General features: G+C 41.7%; 1 protein-coding gene across 2 annotated transcripts in view; it reads right to left on the minus strand.

Moving 5' to 3' along the window:
* The window catches only part of sardh (sarcosine dehydrogenase), a 51,527-nt gene that overhangs the window by 4,466 nt on the left and 30,509 nt on the right, over nt 1–16,552 (minus strand). For both annotated transcript variants that reach the window (XM_061799138.1, XM_061799139.1), the window contains exons 13-19: nt 14,993–15,076; nt 14,669–14,782; nt 14,384–14,522; nt 10,885–10,998; nt 10,330–10,477; nt 4,849–4,942; nt 1,685–1,847 (exon numbers count right to left, since the gene is read on the minus strand). In XM_061799138.1, the coding sequence (XP_061655122.1) occupies nt 1,685–1,847; nt 4,849–4,942; nt 10,330–10,477; nt 10,885–10,998; nt 14,384–14,522; nt 14,669–14,782; nt 14,993–15,076 (856 nt within the window). The remainder of the gene's footprint in view (nt 1–1,684; nt 1,848–4,848; nt 4,943–10,329; nt 10,478–10,884; nt 10,999–14,383; nt 14,523–14,668; nt 14,783–14,992; nt 15,077–16,552) is intronic.

Below are 16,552 nucleotides of genomic sequence, written 5' to 3' on the forward strand. Positions count from 1 at the left end.
CATGACAAACACAGTAGATGCCTCCCATTAGCATCAGGAAAAACAAAACCGGTAATTGTAATTTTCTCAGTTTATTGACACTATTGTTCGCACACAAACAGTAATCCCCCATTATTCAAAGACCGGACCAAGCGAACAGTGAAAAAACGCTAAGTTATTGACGGCCCCTTAAAATGTGTATAATTGCCAATATAATAGTTTAAACCAAAAATATACCACAAATTGTGACCCTAAAAGTTTAATACCATTTCAAACTCATCTTACAATATTACCCTTGAAAATAAATTGTTTACAGATGATTTGATTTTTAAAAAAAAATGCATCAGAACTGCACATGTAGATGCACATACGACGCAGACACATTAACAACACAGGCTAAACTTACCTTCTTCTCGATAATCAAAGCTCATCTCTCAGTCGAGTGCAACACTTCAACACACTTCCTTTGACTAATTACTATACAGTGAACCCCAGCACATCTGAGTTTCTGCATTTGCAAATTTGCATATTTTTTTAGAACATACAATAGCTAATGTTATTTGCTAAAAAAAATATATTTACTACTTTGTGTATAGTAGCCAATTTAGTCTACTTTGCTGTTACAATATTCCTGCATTCCCTACCATATGTTATTGTGTGTAAATGCCAAAAGGGGATTTTTATGACAATATTGTTTGTGTATAGTGCTTGTGCGCATTTTTGTTTGCCCATATTTTGTGTGCCTTATCATTTGCTAGCGTGTTATTTATGCTCGTATGATAGCTAATCCAATTTATGAGCCTCAAGTGGTGTTTTTTTTTATGTTGAATAATTTCACTACTGAACACAGTTGTTTATGTTCATGATTGTGCACATGCTTGATGTATGGCGTTGATACTTTATGATCCTCTCTGTTTTAAGTGTTTTGCTGCCATCTTGTGGCATCTACACACAATTAGAAACCACTTTTGTGGGGACGTAGATTATTTGTAGATTTTTGCTAATTGCAGAAGGAGCCGGTCCCTATCTGCCTGAATAGTAGGGGTTGACTGAACTACTTTCCTATTTAGACAGGACTTTGGCGTCATCTTGTGTCATCTTAGGGCATTTCAGAAAAAAAATACAAACAGCCGTGTTTTTCAGCAAATAATGGAGGATTGTTTCCCAAAAACCCATGCAAAAAGTGAATTCATGAACGGTGAATCACGAATGTGCAGGGGGTTACTGTAAACTGTAAGTTTTGATGCTAACAAAAACAGCAGCACCTAACGAGGCACGTAAACAGTGTCTTTGTGTGGAGTCTAAACACGTGTTGTAAACAAGTTTTCCCTGGGCAATGTTAATGATGATGTCACATGATGTGGAGTCTTTAACACTGATTAACATTTCAGTAGATATGGGAGCAATCAACAACGTTGTGCGCATCCATTTTTATGTCCTGGGGCTATGGGACTTGCTTGTTCTGACTAATCATCACTAATCAATGGTTCTTGATTGTTTCACTCAGTCTTTTCTATTTTATTTTAAACTTCATGAAAATTATTATACATGTAATATTGCTTGATAGAATAAAATGCCTTTTTAAGAAATAAAAGTGCCTGTCCTAATCTGAAATAATTTCACACAGCAGATATAAAGTATTTGTACCTCAATGATAAGGCTAAATTTGTTGATTGTTCATAGCAGACTTCAGATTTCAAGTCACCTTTCTCTATACTGAGTGAGTCAATGGCCCTGTAGCCTGAATTGATGATGCCGTGCTTGGCGCCGGCGGCCATGACGGCATGGTAGACAGGAAGGCACGAGTCTTTGGGAACATGCAGCTCCCAGCCCAGCTCGCCGACAAAGGACAGACGCATCGCTCGCACCTGGGAGAGAGAGGCAGAGGAGGAGGCTTAGAGAAGAGGTGGCACGCACACACACACACATACATTTAATCTCGAGGCTCCACATTGACTTGCATTTGAATAGTGACTGTACACAGAGGAAAGAAGCCAGGAAGAGAAAAAGCAAAATGAATAGAAAGTACACAAAACACAGCTAACCAGTGGGAAAGAGGCAATTGTTATCTTTGTTTTAGAAATGATGTGCCCAAGAAGTTCCTAAAGGAGATTTGAAAACCACTCTGGAAGTCAAAAACATGCGGGAGAGGGGAGGAAAAAGGTCATAGGGAAGTTTAAGGCATTTAACTTAAAAAAGGAAACGCTAAAGAAAATCTGGATTTGAATAGAAAAAGCAGCATTTGGCTGTTCCCCCTCCTATCATCATTCTGATCATGCAATCTCTGTTTCAGAGATTGCCGGAATCCCAAAATGCGATGAGGAGGCCAGATAAGATCTCAAAAACTAGTCATGAGAAAACAGACACGTATATGTGGCACAGTTTCCTACACAGGACACATGCTGTTGTTCAGAATAACTTAAATCCTTCAATTATGCCCTTTTTGTGATTTTTGTTTTTTTTACATCAGAGGTGGTGATTAAATGGTTACTATTACCAAAGGTTGCAGTAAAAAGAAAGATAAAGGACATAAAAACAGGTGAGTATGTAAAATTTCGGTTCAAGTCAGCTGGGATAGGGTCCAGCTCACGCGTGACCCGAATGAGGACAAGCAGTATGGGAGATGAGTTGTCCCCCTGTACAAATTTTCTTCTAGATTCAAATCTGGATAATGTTACAGGTTATATATTTTCCTATACAATATATATATATATATATATATATATATATCCATCCATCCATTTTCTGAGCTGCTTCTCCTCACTAGGGTCGCGGGCGTGCTGGAGCCTATCCCAGCTGTCATCGGGCAGGAGGCGGGGTACACCCTGAACTGGTTGCCAGCCAATCGCAGGGCACATAGGAACAAACAACCATTCGCCCTCACAGTCATGCCTACGGGCAATTTAGAGTCTCCAATTCATGCATGTTTTTGGGATGTGGGAGGAAACCGGAGTGCCCGGAGAAAACCCACGCAGGCACGGGGAGAACATGCAAACTCCACACAGGCGGGGCCGGGGATTGAACCCGGGTCCTCAGAACTGTGAGGCTGACGCTCTAACCAGTCGTCCACCGTGCCGCCTATATATATATATATATATATATATATATATATATATATATATATATATATAATAAACATTGGATAAGATTAAGATATATATATTTTTTTTTTAAAAGGCGTGGGGCCTCACCAAAATCAAAGGGGGAACACCACTGGAAGAATACCTGCACGTCGTATTGCAAACTGAAGACGGTGAAATTAAGCAGGCACAGTTTGGAACCTGGCCAAAACTTTTCAGCAAAAATATGCCTCAAAAGTCAAGTCTATTTATTTTGCTTTTTCTTTGACTTTGCTATTTTTATGATGAAAATGTCTATATAACTGGGAATGTAACTTGGTGTGACAAAGCATGGTGACAAAGTCATCTTTGTCCTGGCTGCTCAGTACAATAAGGCAACAACAATAATAAAACCAAGAACAGAATGTACACTTTAGCTATCCTACCTACCTTTACAGTAGATGTTCATCACTGCATTTTTTGGGGGGAAGATATGGGTGGGTATACAGTTTATTATTAATGGTTGTTAACTTCGTTTCTATTTGTAAGAATATTACTCAATAATCACGTGTACAGTTTAATTTTGCTGTACATTTTACCTGTGACAAAAAAGGCTGGAGCAGTTTCATTCACTGTACATTATGTCCCATGGGAAATTAAATCTGAACAAATCTGTGGTCGACCAGCATCCCAAAATAGATTGCTTTCATCCCAAGACGTTCCAAAGTATTAGAATAGTGCTTTGATAAGAATGTCAAAGCTCAGAAGAAGGCTGGAGAGAGAAAGCAAGCTAGTGAGTAAATGAGGAAAAGGAGAGCAACGTAAGGAGAGAAATGTCTCCAACAGTTTCCCCAGTGGGTGCAGTGACAGTTGGGCCATCTGGCCAGCCGAGGTTCACCCTGGGCCCCATATGTACATGTCGCCCTGCACAGTCGCAAAACTGCAGACTCACAAACCTGCAGAGATGTGGGAGATGCACGTACACACTGGCCACACCAAACACGGACTTGCGCAGCACATGAACGAACACAGACGCATATCAAGAAGAATTCAAATGACCCAGCAGGCAAGCCGGCACACTTGGTTCCTCTAGCAAGTTTGCAGGGGAAAAAAACAGCGAGAAAGAGCTGCGCGGGGAAGGAGAGCAGAGGGCAGAGAGTGTTCTGTTCTCGCAGCAGTGCAGCCATTAAAATGTCACCCAGACAAGACCAGTAACCAGCACCAATGCTGCACAAGCAACACACTTGTGTACGTGTGCAAACACTGCCGTCTGCAGTCACTTGTGCCTTGAATAATTCACGCAAGAGCAACTAAGACAGAGGGCTCGGGCATGTGTTAGTCGCTGCATGAGCCGGAACGACACGCTTGCTTTGGTCGCGGGCCAACGACCGTGTTGGTCAGGCTCAAATACTAAAGTTCCAGTGAAAAATGTGGTCTCACACATACACTCATTCCAAAGAAGATGTAGTAGCTAAGCAGCAGTTACAAAAAGAACAACATTAATTGTTTGTTACAAATGATAAATGTGGTGGCATTAAAGCAGTAGAACTAGAGTGTGTGTGTGTGTGCGCGCGTGTGTTTGGGACACGGCAAGTTCAATCAACCTCAACAATCTTTGCCGAAGCTTTGAAATCATGAAGCACTTTGCCTCGACTGCTTGCTCCACCCCCCCCCCCCCAATTAACCGATCGTTCTACTTCACTCAGGCCAGCAGGGTTACTTTAAAGTCATTAAAAGCTGCACTTCCAATTCAAGTCAGGCCACCAAATGTGTTTGTGTGCTCTGCGTACGTAAGTGTGTGTGTTCTCACCTGATGGCCGGCCGCGTTGACGACTTTGTGGGTGGAGAAAGGGAAAGCTTCATTGCTGAGGTCTGTGTCCAACAGCTCTTGTAGCACCTCCCGACTAGACGAGACCAGGCAAGAAATTATCAATCAGGGCAAGCATCTAAAATACGTAAAACAGCTTATTTTCATTGAAAAAAAATAATTCTCATTTTTTAAATTGCATTGAAAATTAATTTAATCTCAACAAATTCACCAATTATTAAATAAAATAAGAACATGTTAAATTAAAATGTAAAATTGTTAACAGTACTCATATTTTGTAATATTCACAATAAAAAAATAACCAATTGAAATGAATTACATAATTATTTTTTTTTTTTTTAATATATATTTTTGAACGGGAGTATCTCTCTGAATGTTCTGAACTCCACTGTTCCCAGTGTCTTATCGAGCAGAATAATGCTGCCCAAATCTGATATGTTCATGTTCATCACTGCACAGCAGAACAGACGGAATCAGCAGCGCCTCTGCTGGTTGCAACCAAGTAATTCATTCCAAATTGCTTGATGATTGAACAGCAATTAATTACACAATCAACCAAATTCTCAAGGAGTAATCAAATCCACTAATCCAGAAAAGCAGTTTGTTAAAGAGGGCTGATATGAAAGGGATTTACACACAATGTTGAGACAGTAATACAAAAAGCAGCTCTTTATGGGAAGCTGTCTGTGCCACACTTTGAAAATCCTGCTCCCATATAAGATGTATTACACCGAGATGGATGTGATAAGACTTGAGGGAGAATATATATATATATATATATATATATATATATATATCATCGCTCACAAGCAATCTAAAAAGGTGCTCTTGTGATAACCTCTCCCACAAACACACACAAAATCGATATTATATAAAAATGAGTCAGCAGCAAAACGGACTAAGTTTAGCTTACTTTGCTTCTTGAACACTTGTAAGGGGGCAGATATAACACAATACACTTCTGAAGGATGTTTTTGCTGGAGAAAAAAAAAGGCAGGAACCCATGAGTGAGGTTCGGGAACATGTTATTTTTTCTCAAAAGCAATCAATGCAGTTGTAGTTAGCAGCAAGATGCGCGCGTGTTCTTGCAAGTGTGCAGTCGTGCATGAAGCCCAGTTTTTTAACTTCTGTCCTCCCTCAAGCTATGTTTTGTTCATTGAACTTGAGAATACACAAGGGAGAACAATTAGCTATAAATAATGTGAAAAGGTTGTGTGCGCTCAGTTTGTGGGGTTTTGCAATCACCAATTGAATTCTTAGATATGCCACTTATCTGTAGCTTTTTTGGCAGTGTATAGACGACTTGCATGCATGAACATATTGTGTCAACCTATAATAGCATGTCATATGTGGCAAATGTCAAACTGAAAAAAATATTTTTAAAGAATAACTGCACTATCCATTTTCTGAGGTTTATCAGTATTATGAAGGTATTACAATATTTGAACAATGCAAAATGCAAAAATATAGCAAAACAGAGCGGAACCTCAACTTGGAGCACCCTTAATGTTTTTTTTTTATTTGTAATTTAAACAAATATGACGGCACGGTGGATGACTGGTTAGCACTTTAAATGATAACGTTGGACATCAAGCAATGATAATAAATCACACTATATGTCCCAATTCTTTTTTTAGGCTGTTTACATTGCCCTGTATGCCAAGTGTGCCTAGTTTATCTGGTTGTGATTCTCCATCTTAGTATGAGTAGCAGTTAACATACTCGATATTGCCAAAAGCATTCGCTCACTCCCCTTGACTCTCATATGAATTTAAGTGACATCCCATTCTTAATCCGTATGGTTTCATATGTCGTCAGTCCATTCTTTGCAGCTCTTTTGGGAAGGCTTTCCCCAAGGTTTAGGAGTGCGTTTATGGGAATTGGGCATTTTTTTTACCATTCTTCCTGAAGCGCATTTGTGAAGTTACACACTGATGTTGGACAAAAAGGCCTGGCTCATAACCTTTACTCTAATTCATCTCAAAGAGGTTGCGGTCAGGACCCTGTGCAAGCCAGTCAAGTCATTCACACCCAACTCTCATCCTTGTCTTCATGGACCTTGCTTTGTGCACTGCTCAGTCAAGTTAGGACAGGAAGGGGTCAATTACAAGATTAGAGCAGAGACCGAGAGCTAAGCCTTATCATCCAACATCAATCCCAAAACGTATGGAAGATCAAATGCGCTTGTGGAAGAATGGTAAAACATTCCCATAAACACACTTTCCACACATTGTGTCGCCCTTTGATGATGTATAGTTTGGATGAGCGGGACCTGAGCCTCCAGAATTCAGTCGCATGATCGCATCAGATACTGCATATATCAGAAAAAAATCGTATTGTACTTTTCCCATTGGGCAAAAAGAAATTGCAATTGACCTGCAGTGTGAACGTAGCAAACTCATGCGACTCAAGGCATGACGGTAGAGAGAGAATTGATTCTAAAAAAAAATATTCGAAAATTAAAAAGTTTTAGTTTGACCCTGGAACTTATCTATATAAGCAGTATTATTTGAACGGATAAATTATTTTGAAATAGCAAAAAAAAAAACGTGTCAACTCTATAGTATGCATGTACGTAAATTGTGTTTATAAATCCACTTTCCCGCAAAGTGTGTGCCATCTTTGTGGAGTATGTTGCAAGACTTTGGGGATTACTCATGCACCAACAACTTGCATACAAAGGCTGATGTGGATGAATAATAGTACGGGTTCAACATAGCACAGCACTTAACTTGGTGTCCTACTGAATTCTCATGAGACCACGTTGAACCTTATTACACGGCCCCTCAGAATTCCAATGAAACACATGCACATTTATTACCAAACACACTCAAATCATTCACTCTCCTGGAGCAAAAGAAATTAGTTCATTCGTTCATATGGTGAAACGTGTGTCGAGATCCACTCAATAATCCCAATAGTCAACATTCAATTAGTTGTGTGAATCTATAATGAAATTAGCACACACACGCACGCACGCCCACCCACACACACACACACACACACACACACACACACACACACACACACACACACACACACACCATTCAGTGTAATAGGCTGCTGGAGCCAGTGACGCACTCAATGCTGCTTTGACGCAAGCGTTCATAGCAAGAGGGAAAGAAGAGTAGGGGGAAAAAAAGATTACAAGAATTGGTTGAGGATAAAAGAAAAAGTGTAGCTGATGGAGAGTGTGTTGGATACCAAGATCAAGAGAAGATGAGAAAATCCTCCTCATGGGGAAGATATCAACACAACAGAAATGTAGAGCAGAATGTGACTGAATGGGAAGGCAAATACGTGATGGAGGGCTCTTGTAAAGGGTTTGAACTGTACTGTATGACGTGAGAAGCATTTTTGACCAAACTCCTTTAGATGCACTATCGGCCAAAAGGTTTAGAACGCCCCCATTTTTCCAGTTTTTCTTTATTGAAAGTCAAGCAGTTCGAGTCCTATGAACAGCTTTGTAATGGTACAAAGGTAAGTGGGGAACTGCCAGAGGTTTAAAAAACAAACAAAACAAAAAAAAAAAAGGTAAGGTTACCCAAATCTGAAAATTAATCTACATTTCAGAATTATAAAAAATGGCACACTCTCCAGACTTAAACGAATCAATTATGTTTGGGTTGAGTGAAAGCAAACTACAAGTGCAACACAATTATGGAAATTTTGCAACAGAGTTGGAAAGAACTTTCTGAAGAATATTTGATTTCCACGATACAATAAATGCCACAAATGCGTTCAGCTGTTATATCTGCCTAAAAGTTAAAAGGTGGCTACTTTAATGAGTCACGTTTAGAATACATTTTGATTTATAGATTGATTCCATCATTTCGTTTGAAACTTGAATTGTGTGTTTGCTCTGTGCTTTCATTTCAGAGCAAAATGAGACACTGAACAGCATGAATTTAAATAAAAAAAAATGAAAATTGTTGAATTCTAAAATCTGTGGTACCTTGAAGTTCAGCCGTAATCCGCTCTGAGACATTGGTTGAACAGAACTTAACCAGTCACATAGACACTCTTAAACACAATAAAACACTTACATATAATGACTTTAATGAGGGGGAATACACTTTGTGGTGTTGATCGATCTCACACATCTTATTCATTGAATAACTTGGAGGATAAGGATTTATGGTATATAGCGCCTTCCAAGTGACCAAAGTACCCTTTAGAGTTACCCGTGGGGGGACATTTTTAACATTAAAAATCACTTGTAAAATTAAATCAACTTCTACTGTATCCATCAATTTTCCGAGCCGCTTCTCCTCACTAGGGTCGTGGGCGTGCTGGAGCCTATCCCAGCTATCATCGGGCAGGAGGCGGGGTACACCCTGAACTGGTTGCCAGGCAATCGCAGGGCACATACAAACAAACAACCATTCACACTCACATTCACACCTATGGGCAATTTAGAGTCTTCAATTAACCTACCATGCATGTTTTTGGGATGTGGTAGGAAACCGGACTGCCCGGAGAAAACCCACGCAGGCACGGGGAGAACATGCAAACTCCACACAGGCGGGGCTGGGGATTGAACCCCGGTCCTCAGAACTGGGAGGCAGACGCACTAACCAGTCATCCACCGTGCCGCCACTTCTACTGTATTGTAAACATAATATACATGTATCACACTGTAGTGTACTGTACATTTGGATCACAAGTGATGAGCATAAGGGAACTGGCCAGGAAGCACAAGAAGCTTACGTCTAGATAGTCACTCAAACAGCAAACACAGTTGGACTCTTAATGCACAACACTAGTCACCAAAGAAGCACATCAGTCTTTATTGATAAAAAAGCTCATCTCTAACAGACATTGCTATCAAGCGAGTGAATGGGCACGAAACAGGAAGTAACAACAAAATAAAACCAGTACCACAGCTTGCATTTGGGAGAAAGTGTCCCGAAAATGGAAAACGCCAAATACATAAATGTAATCCCTTAGTAGTTGCTTACTTCCGAGGTCAAGAGATGGCTTCAGTCTTGTGTGATTAGTTTAGTTTAGCTTGTGCGTTTTGTAAGAAATTACTTTGTGTCAGTTGAAGGTTCGAATCTTGGCTTGGGGCCTTTCTTTGTGGCATTTGCATGTTCTACCTGTGCTTGCATGGGTTTTCTCCGGTTACTCAACATTACAAAAACATGCAGTTTATGTGCATTGAAGACTCTAAATTGTCCATACGTGCGAATGTGTGTGTCTACTTGCCTAATGGCTACTGCCTAATGGCTACTGTATATGTGCCCTTCGATTGACTGGTGACAAGTCCTGGGTGTACCCTGCCTCTCACCCAAAATTAAACTGGGATAGGCTCTGGCTCAACCATGACTCTGAACAGGACGTCCAGTCGAAAATGGATGGATGGATCGTACAAAACTTTGGGGCGTTTAAACTTGTATGATGACGCTGCAGAGTATATGAAAAAGTCTTAGTTCAACTTGATCCAATTTCTGCCCACCTTACCTCTTGGGTCCCTGGATGCTGATCATGCCCATGTCCTCTGAGTGGTCCGTTAGCTGGCAGCGGAAGCCCTGGTCCTGCAGAACCGTTCGAATGTGGTTCCAGTTGTGCTCGGCAACACCACCTCCAATGGCCAGGTAGTATGCATCACCTGAAGTGAAACAGTGACGGATATAATGACTAAAATACATGAAAAATTATAGTTGTTCCTGTTTTGGCTAGAATGAAGCCGTGTACCAGGAAGCCGAGGCAGGTTCAACAATATAAAACTTATTAAACTAATTTAACTGTCACAAACTGTGAGTGGGTGGTGACTTGCATGACAGCTGAAAGAAAAGTGGAACAAGACAAACTTACACTGATGACAGAAAGAAAACATTATAAAAACAATGAAAGGAACAAGAACAGAGCACTTGTATCAACAAACATGGAGAAAGTGTGAGACAACATAAGCAGCAGTATTTTCAAAGAGAGTGGAAAGAGCAGAAGGAATTGTTTAAATAATGGCGATTGGGGCAGAATGATGCCAACAGCATACACATGGACACAGTTACTCACCATTGGACTCGGGCGCCAGCGGGAGGTTGGCAGCACCGCACTCCAGTCTACTCACTGTCAGGTCAGCTTCCGTCCCTCCTCTTGTATTTAGCATGCAGGTGTACACAGTGGAACCTGGAAGAAACACACACACAGAAAATACTGTGGAGCACTTTGGAGGCCTTCTCAAACTAAGAAGAAATGTGAATGAGTGATACGGATGCTTTAGCTGATATCGATTAACACATGTTGGTGATTCTGTAGACCCTGCGGAATGCATTGATCTGAAGTTCTTATTCAATGTGCACATCATAGGATTTTACAAGGAGGCAGGCCCAACTTGCTTGCATGTCTATAAAGGATGAAGTTTTTGCTCACGCATTAATATGCAGAGGCTGCATTTATTTTATTCTGTTACAGCTAGCTTGTGCAGTATGTACATTGAAATGTGAAAAGGTTGAGCTCAGAGCATCCTTTCCGAGATTCTTTATTTACATTCAATGACAAACAGATAGAAATTTGCTTTCAAAGGCCTTGCACATCAGATGTGTCTAGTTTATTTCTTTGTGGTTTACACACTTTTTGGGCGGCACGGTGGCCGACTGGTTAGAGCGTCAGCCTCACAGTTCTGAGGACCCGGGTTCAATCCCTGGCCCCACCTGTGTGGAGTTTGCATGTTCTCCCCGTGCCTGCGTGGGTTTTCTCCGGGTACTCCGGTTTCCTCCCACATCCCAAAAACATGCATTAATTGGAGACTCTAAATTGCCCGTAGGCATGACTGTGAGTGCGAATGGTTGTTTGTTCGTATGTGCCCTGCGATTGGCTGGCAACCAGTTCAGGGTGTACCCCGCCTCCTGCCCGATGACAGCTGGGATAGGTTCCAGCACGCCCGCGACCCTAGTGAGGAGAAGCGGCTCAGAAAATGGATGGATGGATGGATGGTTTACACACTTTTTGTATTTTTATTTTTTATTTTTTGTCCTGTTCAGCTGCATGGCCATGCAGAATGGTGGATCTGTATGCCTTTTGTGCTGGAACAGTTTTGCTGTGCAACAAGGGAGTTTAAGTTTTGAAATACTCCGTCTGCTTATGTTTTTTTATTTTTTAACTATTTTGTTTACTGAAAATGCAGCCAAACAGAAATGGATTTTAGGAGACAGAGAGGGACAGAACAGACAAGGGGAATGGGGGTGCAAACCAAAGCAGAACAACAGTTAAAAAGTCTAGATATTTGACCACAAGTAACGGTACAACAGTCAAATTGTGTTCTTATTCGTGGATGGGGGTGGACACCCAGTGAGGACATGCAACAACTAATCAATAGAACAAGATGAGAGAGGACAGAAAAGAGGAGGACAGGACAGGATATGGGAAATGACCGAGGAAGTACTACTGATGAGTGGTGCAGTGGGATGCTTTTTATAGTGTCTAAACACCAGAAACAACCCATGAGCTGATATCTTCATAAAACCTGTATAATTATTAGTGGTCCCAGCACAAACAAAGCCTACAGTGTATCTATGGAACTTATTAGTGAGTGAACACCATATCACATGCATGTTAGTCAACTGGTGTACGGAGTTGCGGAGCCGGCACATTGAGGAAGGCCGGCCCAGCCCCTTCCACCACCTCTCCCCAAGGAGAACCTAGCCAGGAGGACGCCACCCACTCCCCAGGACGGTCCCCTACCACAACCAAAGCACCTCGACCAGTCCCAAAGGGAGAAGCACAGATACCACACCACTGCCCTCCACGATCCCCCCACCCAGCACGCCCCACCGCCACCACCGCCCCCACCATCCCCACCATCCCCCGGAGAGCGTGGGGGCCCCAGCCAACAACAGGGCCCAACGTAGGAGCCAGCTGTTAACTGAAGAAGGTCACAGCCTGCCAAAAGCAAGCCCATGTTAAGCACCCGTTACGAGCAATGACGGGCGAGGGCGCCAGGAGAGGGGAGAGGAAGGCGGGGACCCAAGGGGGGGAGTGGGGGACCCCCATCTCCCTGCAACCCAACAACCGAAGGAGGGGTGCAGCCCCCAGGAGTCAAGCAAAGAGAAATGTCAATACTCACCACCCACCCTATTACTATGGCCAAGAGAAATGTGAATTTCAAAGGAGAGCACATCAGATGTGTCTAGTTCATTTCTTTGTGGTTTTCACACTTTTGAAGCCTGTATGAGATTTCCTGGCAGTAGTGTTTGTCAGACTGTCAGACGATGTACCAATGACACGTAAACCATTTTTGTTCAGAGGCTGTCACCACTGAACGTGAACCCCCATTAAAACGTAAATGTCAACCGAGTGCATCACTGGCAGAAACAGTCACCGTGGGACCACCGGCGACATCGTGCCGATTGACATCTGTGTATAATTTCAAGCGACATAAAACGGTAACGTGTCTGTCACCCAGCTGGCTAGAGGACATGCAAAACTGTAACTGTCCTTCAGCCATCACGCACTGCAGCGGATGATTGACATGAAACATCAGCATGAAAGCATCCTGCGTGTCTGTGTGGTAGCAAAGTTAAACTTTGACTGATGGGGCATTACAATTTGTTAGCATTTTATGATATTCAAAACAAGAAAAGGAAGGTTAGGCAAAGACCCATCAAACGGTCAATGGCTGAGCATAATGGATTGGGGCTGGTAAGAAAGCAGGGTAAGATGAAAAAGAATGGTCATGACCTAGGCTAATACATTCCACTTCAGCCATCTTATAAAAATTCAACATGGTTTGAAGATTGCGATTTTGTCCACGTGAGAAAATTTGTATCTGTCACAGTTCCCACATGACTAAAATTACATCTTGACTTTCATTTATTAGAATGGAGCAAGTACGGGGTCCAACAGTTAGGTCCAGCAATATTTGGAAAATGAAAATTTTTATGAAGACCACTACAGGCATGTATGGCTCCGAATGGAACCGGTTCAGTAATGTTTATTGATAATGTGACTACTAACAGAAGTGACAAAATGAACTGTGGAAGGTATAGACCTATACAGTACTCTCTATTTACGTTCAGTTTAATATTATATAATGGCCCTGAACAGACTGCCAAAGCAACTCAAAACTTAATGACGAAAAGAAATGGAATATTCACCAATGTCCAAGTCATTTTTATTGTACCAAGAAGAGGTAATTGTAATTTAATTCAGTTCAATTTAAGTGCAACTCTATAGCCAACTCTTTTGGCTGTGGAGTAGGTACAACAAACATTTGCCAAAGTAAGAAATCCGACACAAAGCTTGGATCAAACTGTTGGCTGCAATCCCAGTCTTCTATCTCGCTGTCACCACAGAGGAACTTGATCCTCCTCAGTCAAGTGATAAAGCAAGAAAACTTAATTTCACATCTGTACTGGCTCCAAATGTATAATTGGAGGCGATTGAGGAAATGTACCGCTCGTGTGATGATGTCTTGTCTCATCCCTCTCTGCTTTACAAACTGTCAAAACTCCCGATCATCTGTCACTATCTCCACGTGTGTGAGTGTTTTGCTTTCAGCGGCAGTCACACTGACCTGGCTTCTTGTTGACATCGGCGGTGAATAGCCAATCGGCTGCTCTCTTGGCATCTGGCCCGGTGAGATAGAACTTTCCAAAGTAGGACATGTCAAACACAGCAACGGCGTGCCTGCATGACAGGCACTCCCTCTTTATCTGCATTAAAAATAAAAAAATAAAAAAAGACCGCACTGACATTAAATCCAAAAATTCCTTGAGCCTTCAACAGCCAAAATGCTCATTGAAGGCAGCATTCATGACAGCTGTGAAATGTCTGTCATGATGGCAAAGCTCACGCATACCACATCATGATGCGGTGGGAAGTCAAAGGTGTATTCGTTGCCAAGAATCTCGTTGTAGTTGTAGTGTTGATTCTTCTTGATGTCATAAGCTCCATAGTAATCATAGTCTTTAACCTTTCCAACAACACAAATAAACATATATGAGAAGAGGGATTTATTAAATAAATTAAGCAAAATATTAGAAACTCAGTGTGATGCACCGCAGGTCTGTACAGCTACAAACTACATCTACTACTTGGATTAGTTCGGATTTGATGGTGCAAGTGTACCTAATGATGTGGTTTATGAGTGTATATGCTTAGCGTATGCATGCTTGTGTCTCACAGGAGCTTGTCCATCCTTGGTGAACCAGCCCGGTCTCTCCCAGCCGTGTCTCTCCTGGAACACGCAGCCCTGCTCTGTCAGCACCTACAAATGACAAGAAGGCAACCAACAGTCAATAGGGATGAAAAGCTTGCAGATCTCAGGATATGATAGTATCCCATTTAATTCGGACACTTAAATTGGAAGGAACCCCAAACTACAAGTAGTTCCCCATAAAGGGAAACTTTTTTTATGGGCATGATCTCAGTTCAAGTGTACTATAGAGTTTATAAAGGGAAACCTTTTTTATGGGCATGATCTCAGTTTGAGTGTACTATTGAGTTTATAGAGGGCCAGTATGATTACAAAGGATTGTAAATAATGTCATGTCATGTCACAGTAATTCAACCCAAGCCAAATAATCCTAATTTGTCTCATCAGAAACCGCAAACATTCATAGATTCACACTTTCTACCGCTGACTGAATTTTATCAATAAAGTTTCTGCATCTTAATGTCCAAGTGAATACACTTGGACATTAAGATGCTCAGTATCGTAATGCTCCAACAAAATGTAATGTTTTTCCTTAAACAACAACAACAAATCTCTCCTTGGTAATAATACATTTAAAGCATGTTTGTTCCCTTTTAAAACTGTAAATTATGCAAGGTTATGTTGATAGACATTTATCCATCCATCCACCCATCCATCCATTTTCTTTACCGCTTATCCTCACTGGGGTCGCGGGCTGCTGGAGCTATCCCCGCTATCTTCGGGCAGGAGGCGGGGTACACCCTAAACTGGTCACTAGCCAATCGCAGGGCACATAGAAACAAACAACCATTCGCACTCACGTTCACACCTATGGGCAATTTAGAGTCTTCAATTAACCTACCATGCATGTTTTTGGAATGTGGGAGGAAACCGGAGTGCCCGGAGAAAACCCACCCAGGCACGGGGAGAACATGCAAACTCCACACAGGCGAGGCCGGGATTTGAACCCCGGTCCCCAGAACTGTGAGGCAGATGTGGTAACCAGTCTTCCACTGTGCCTGCATGCTGATAGACATCTAGATATAAAAAATATCGGTGCAGAAATGAGTGACACAATCTCAATTCCTTACTTTAACAGCTTTAAATGGAGCATGTGTCCAAAAAACAGCAATAAATTGACTGTCCAACAAAACTCAAAAAGCACATAAATTATATAAAATGTCTATTAATGCTTGATATGATGGAACGCATCGGAATAAGATGCTTCACCTCTCACCACCCTCCTCCTCGTTAGAACTGACAGTTGCCCACAGTTGCTACTGTAGGTATGTTCTGCGAGCCGTCTCCTGCCAAACCTTCCCACACCAGGCTATATTTGCCATCTGTGCTACCCAGCAAACGTGTGAGCAGCCGTGTCAGAGCGGCTACAGTTTGTGTTGGAAAAGAAGGCTCATGGTGCCTCCTAAAATTTTTCTGTCTAATTAGTTGCAAAGGGACAAGTGAACACTTTTAAGTACCTATCAGTCCTGATGAGGCCAGTATCACACTCAACTCATTTGGAAAATAATGGACTTTTTCCCCCTCCCA

Source organism: Phyllopteryx taeniolatus, chromosome 15 (genome assembly GCF_024500385.1).
Source record: "Phyllopteryx taeniolatus isolate TA_2022b chromosome 15, UOR_Ptae_1.2, whole genome shotgun sequence".
Lineage (NCBI taxonomy): Eukaryota > Metazoa > Chordata > Actinopteri > Syngnathiformes > Syngnathidae > Phyllopteryx > Phyllopteryx taeniolatus.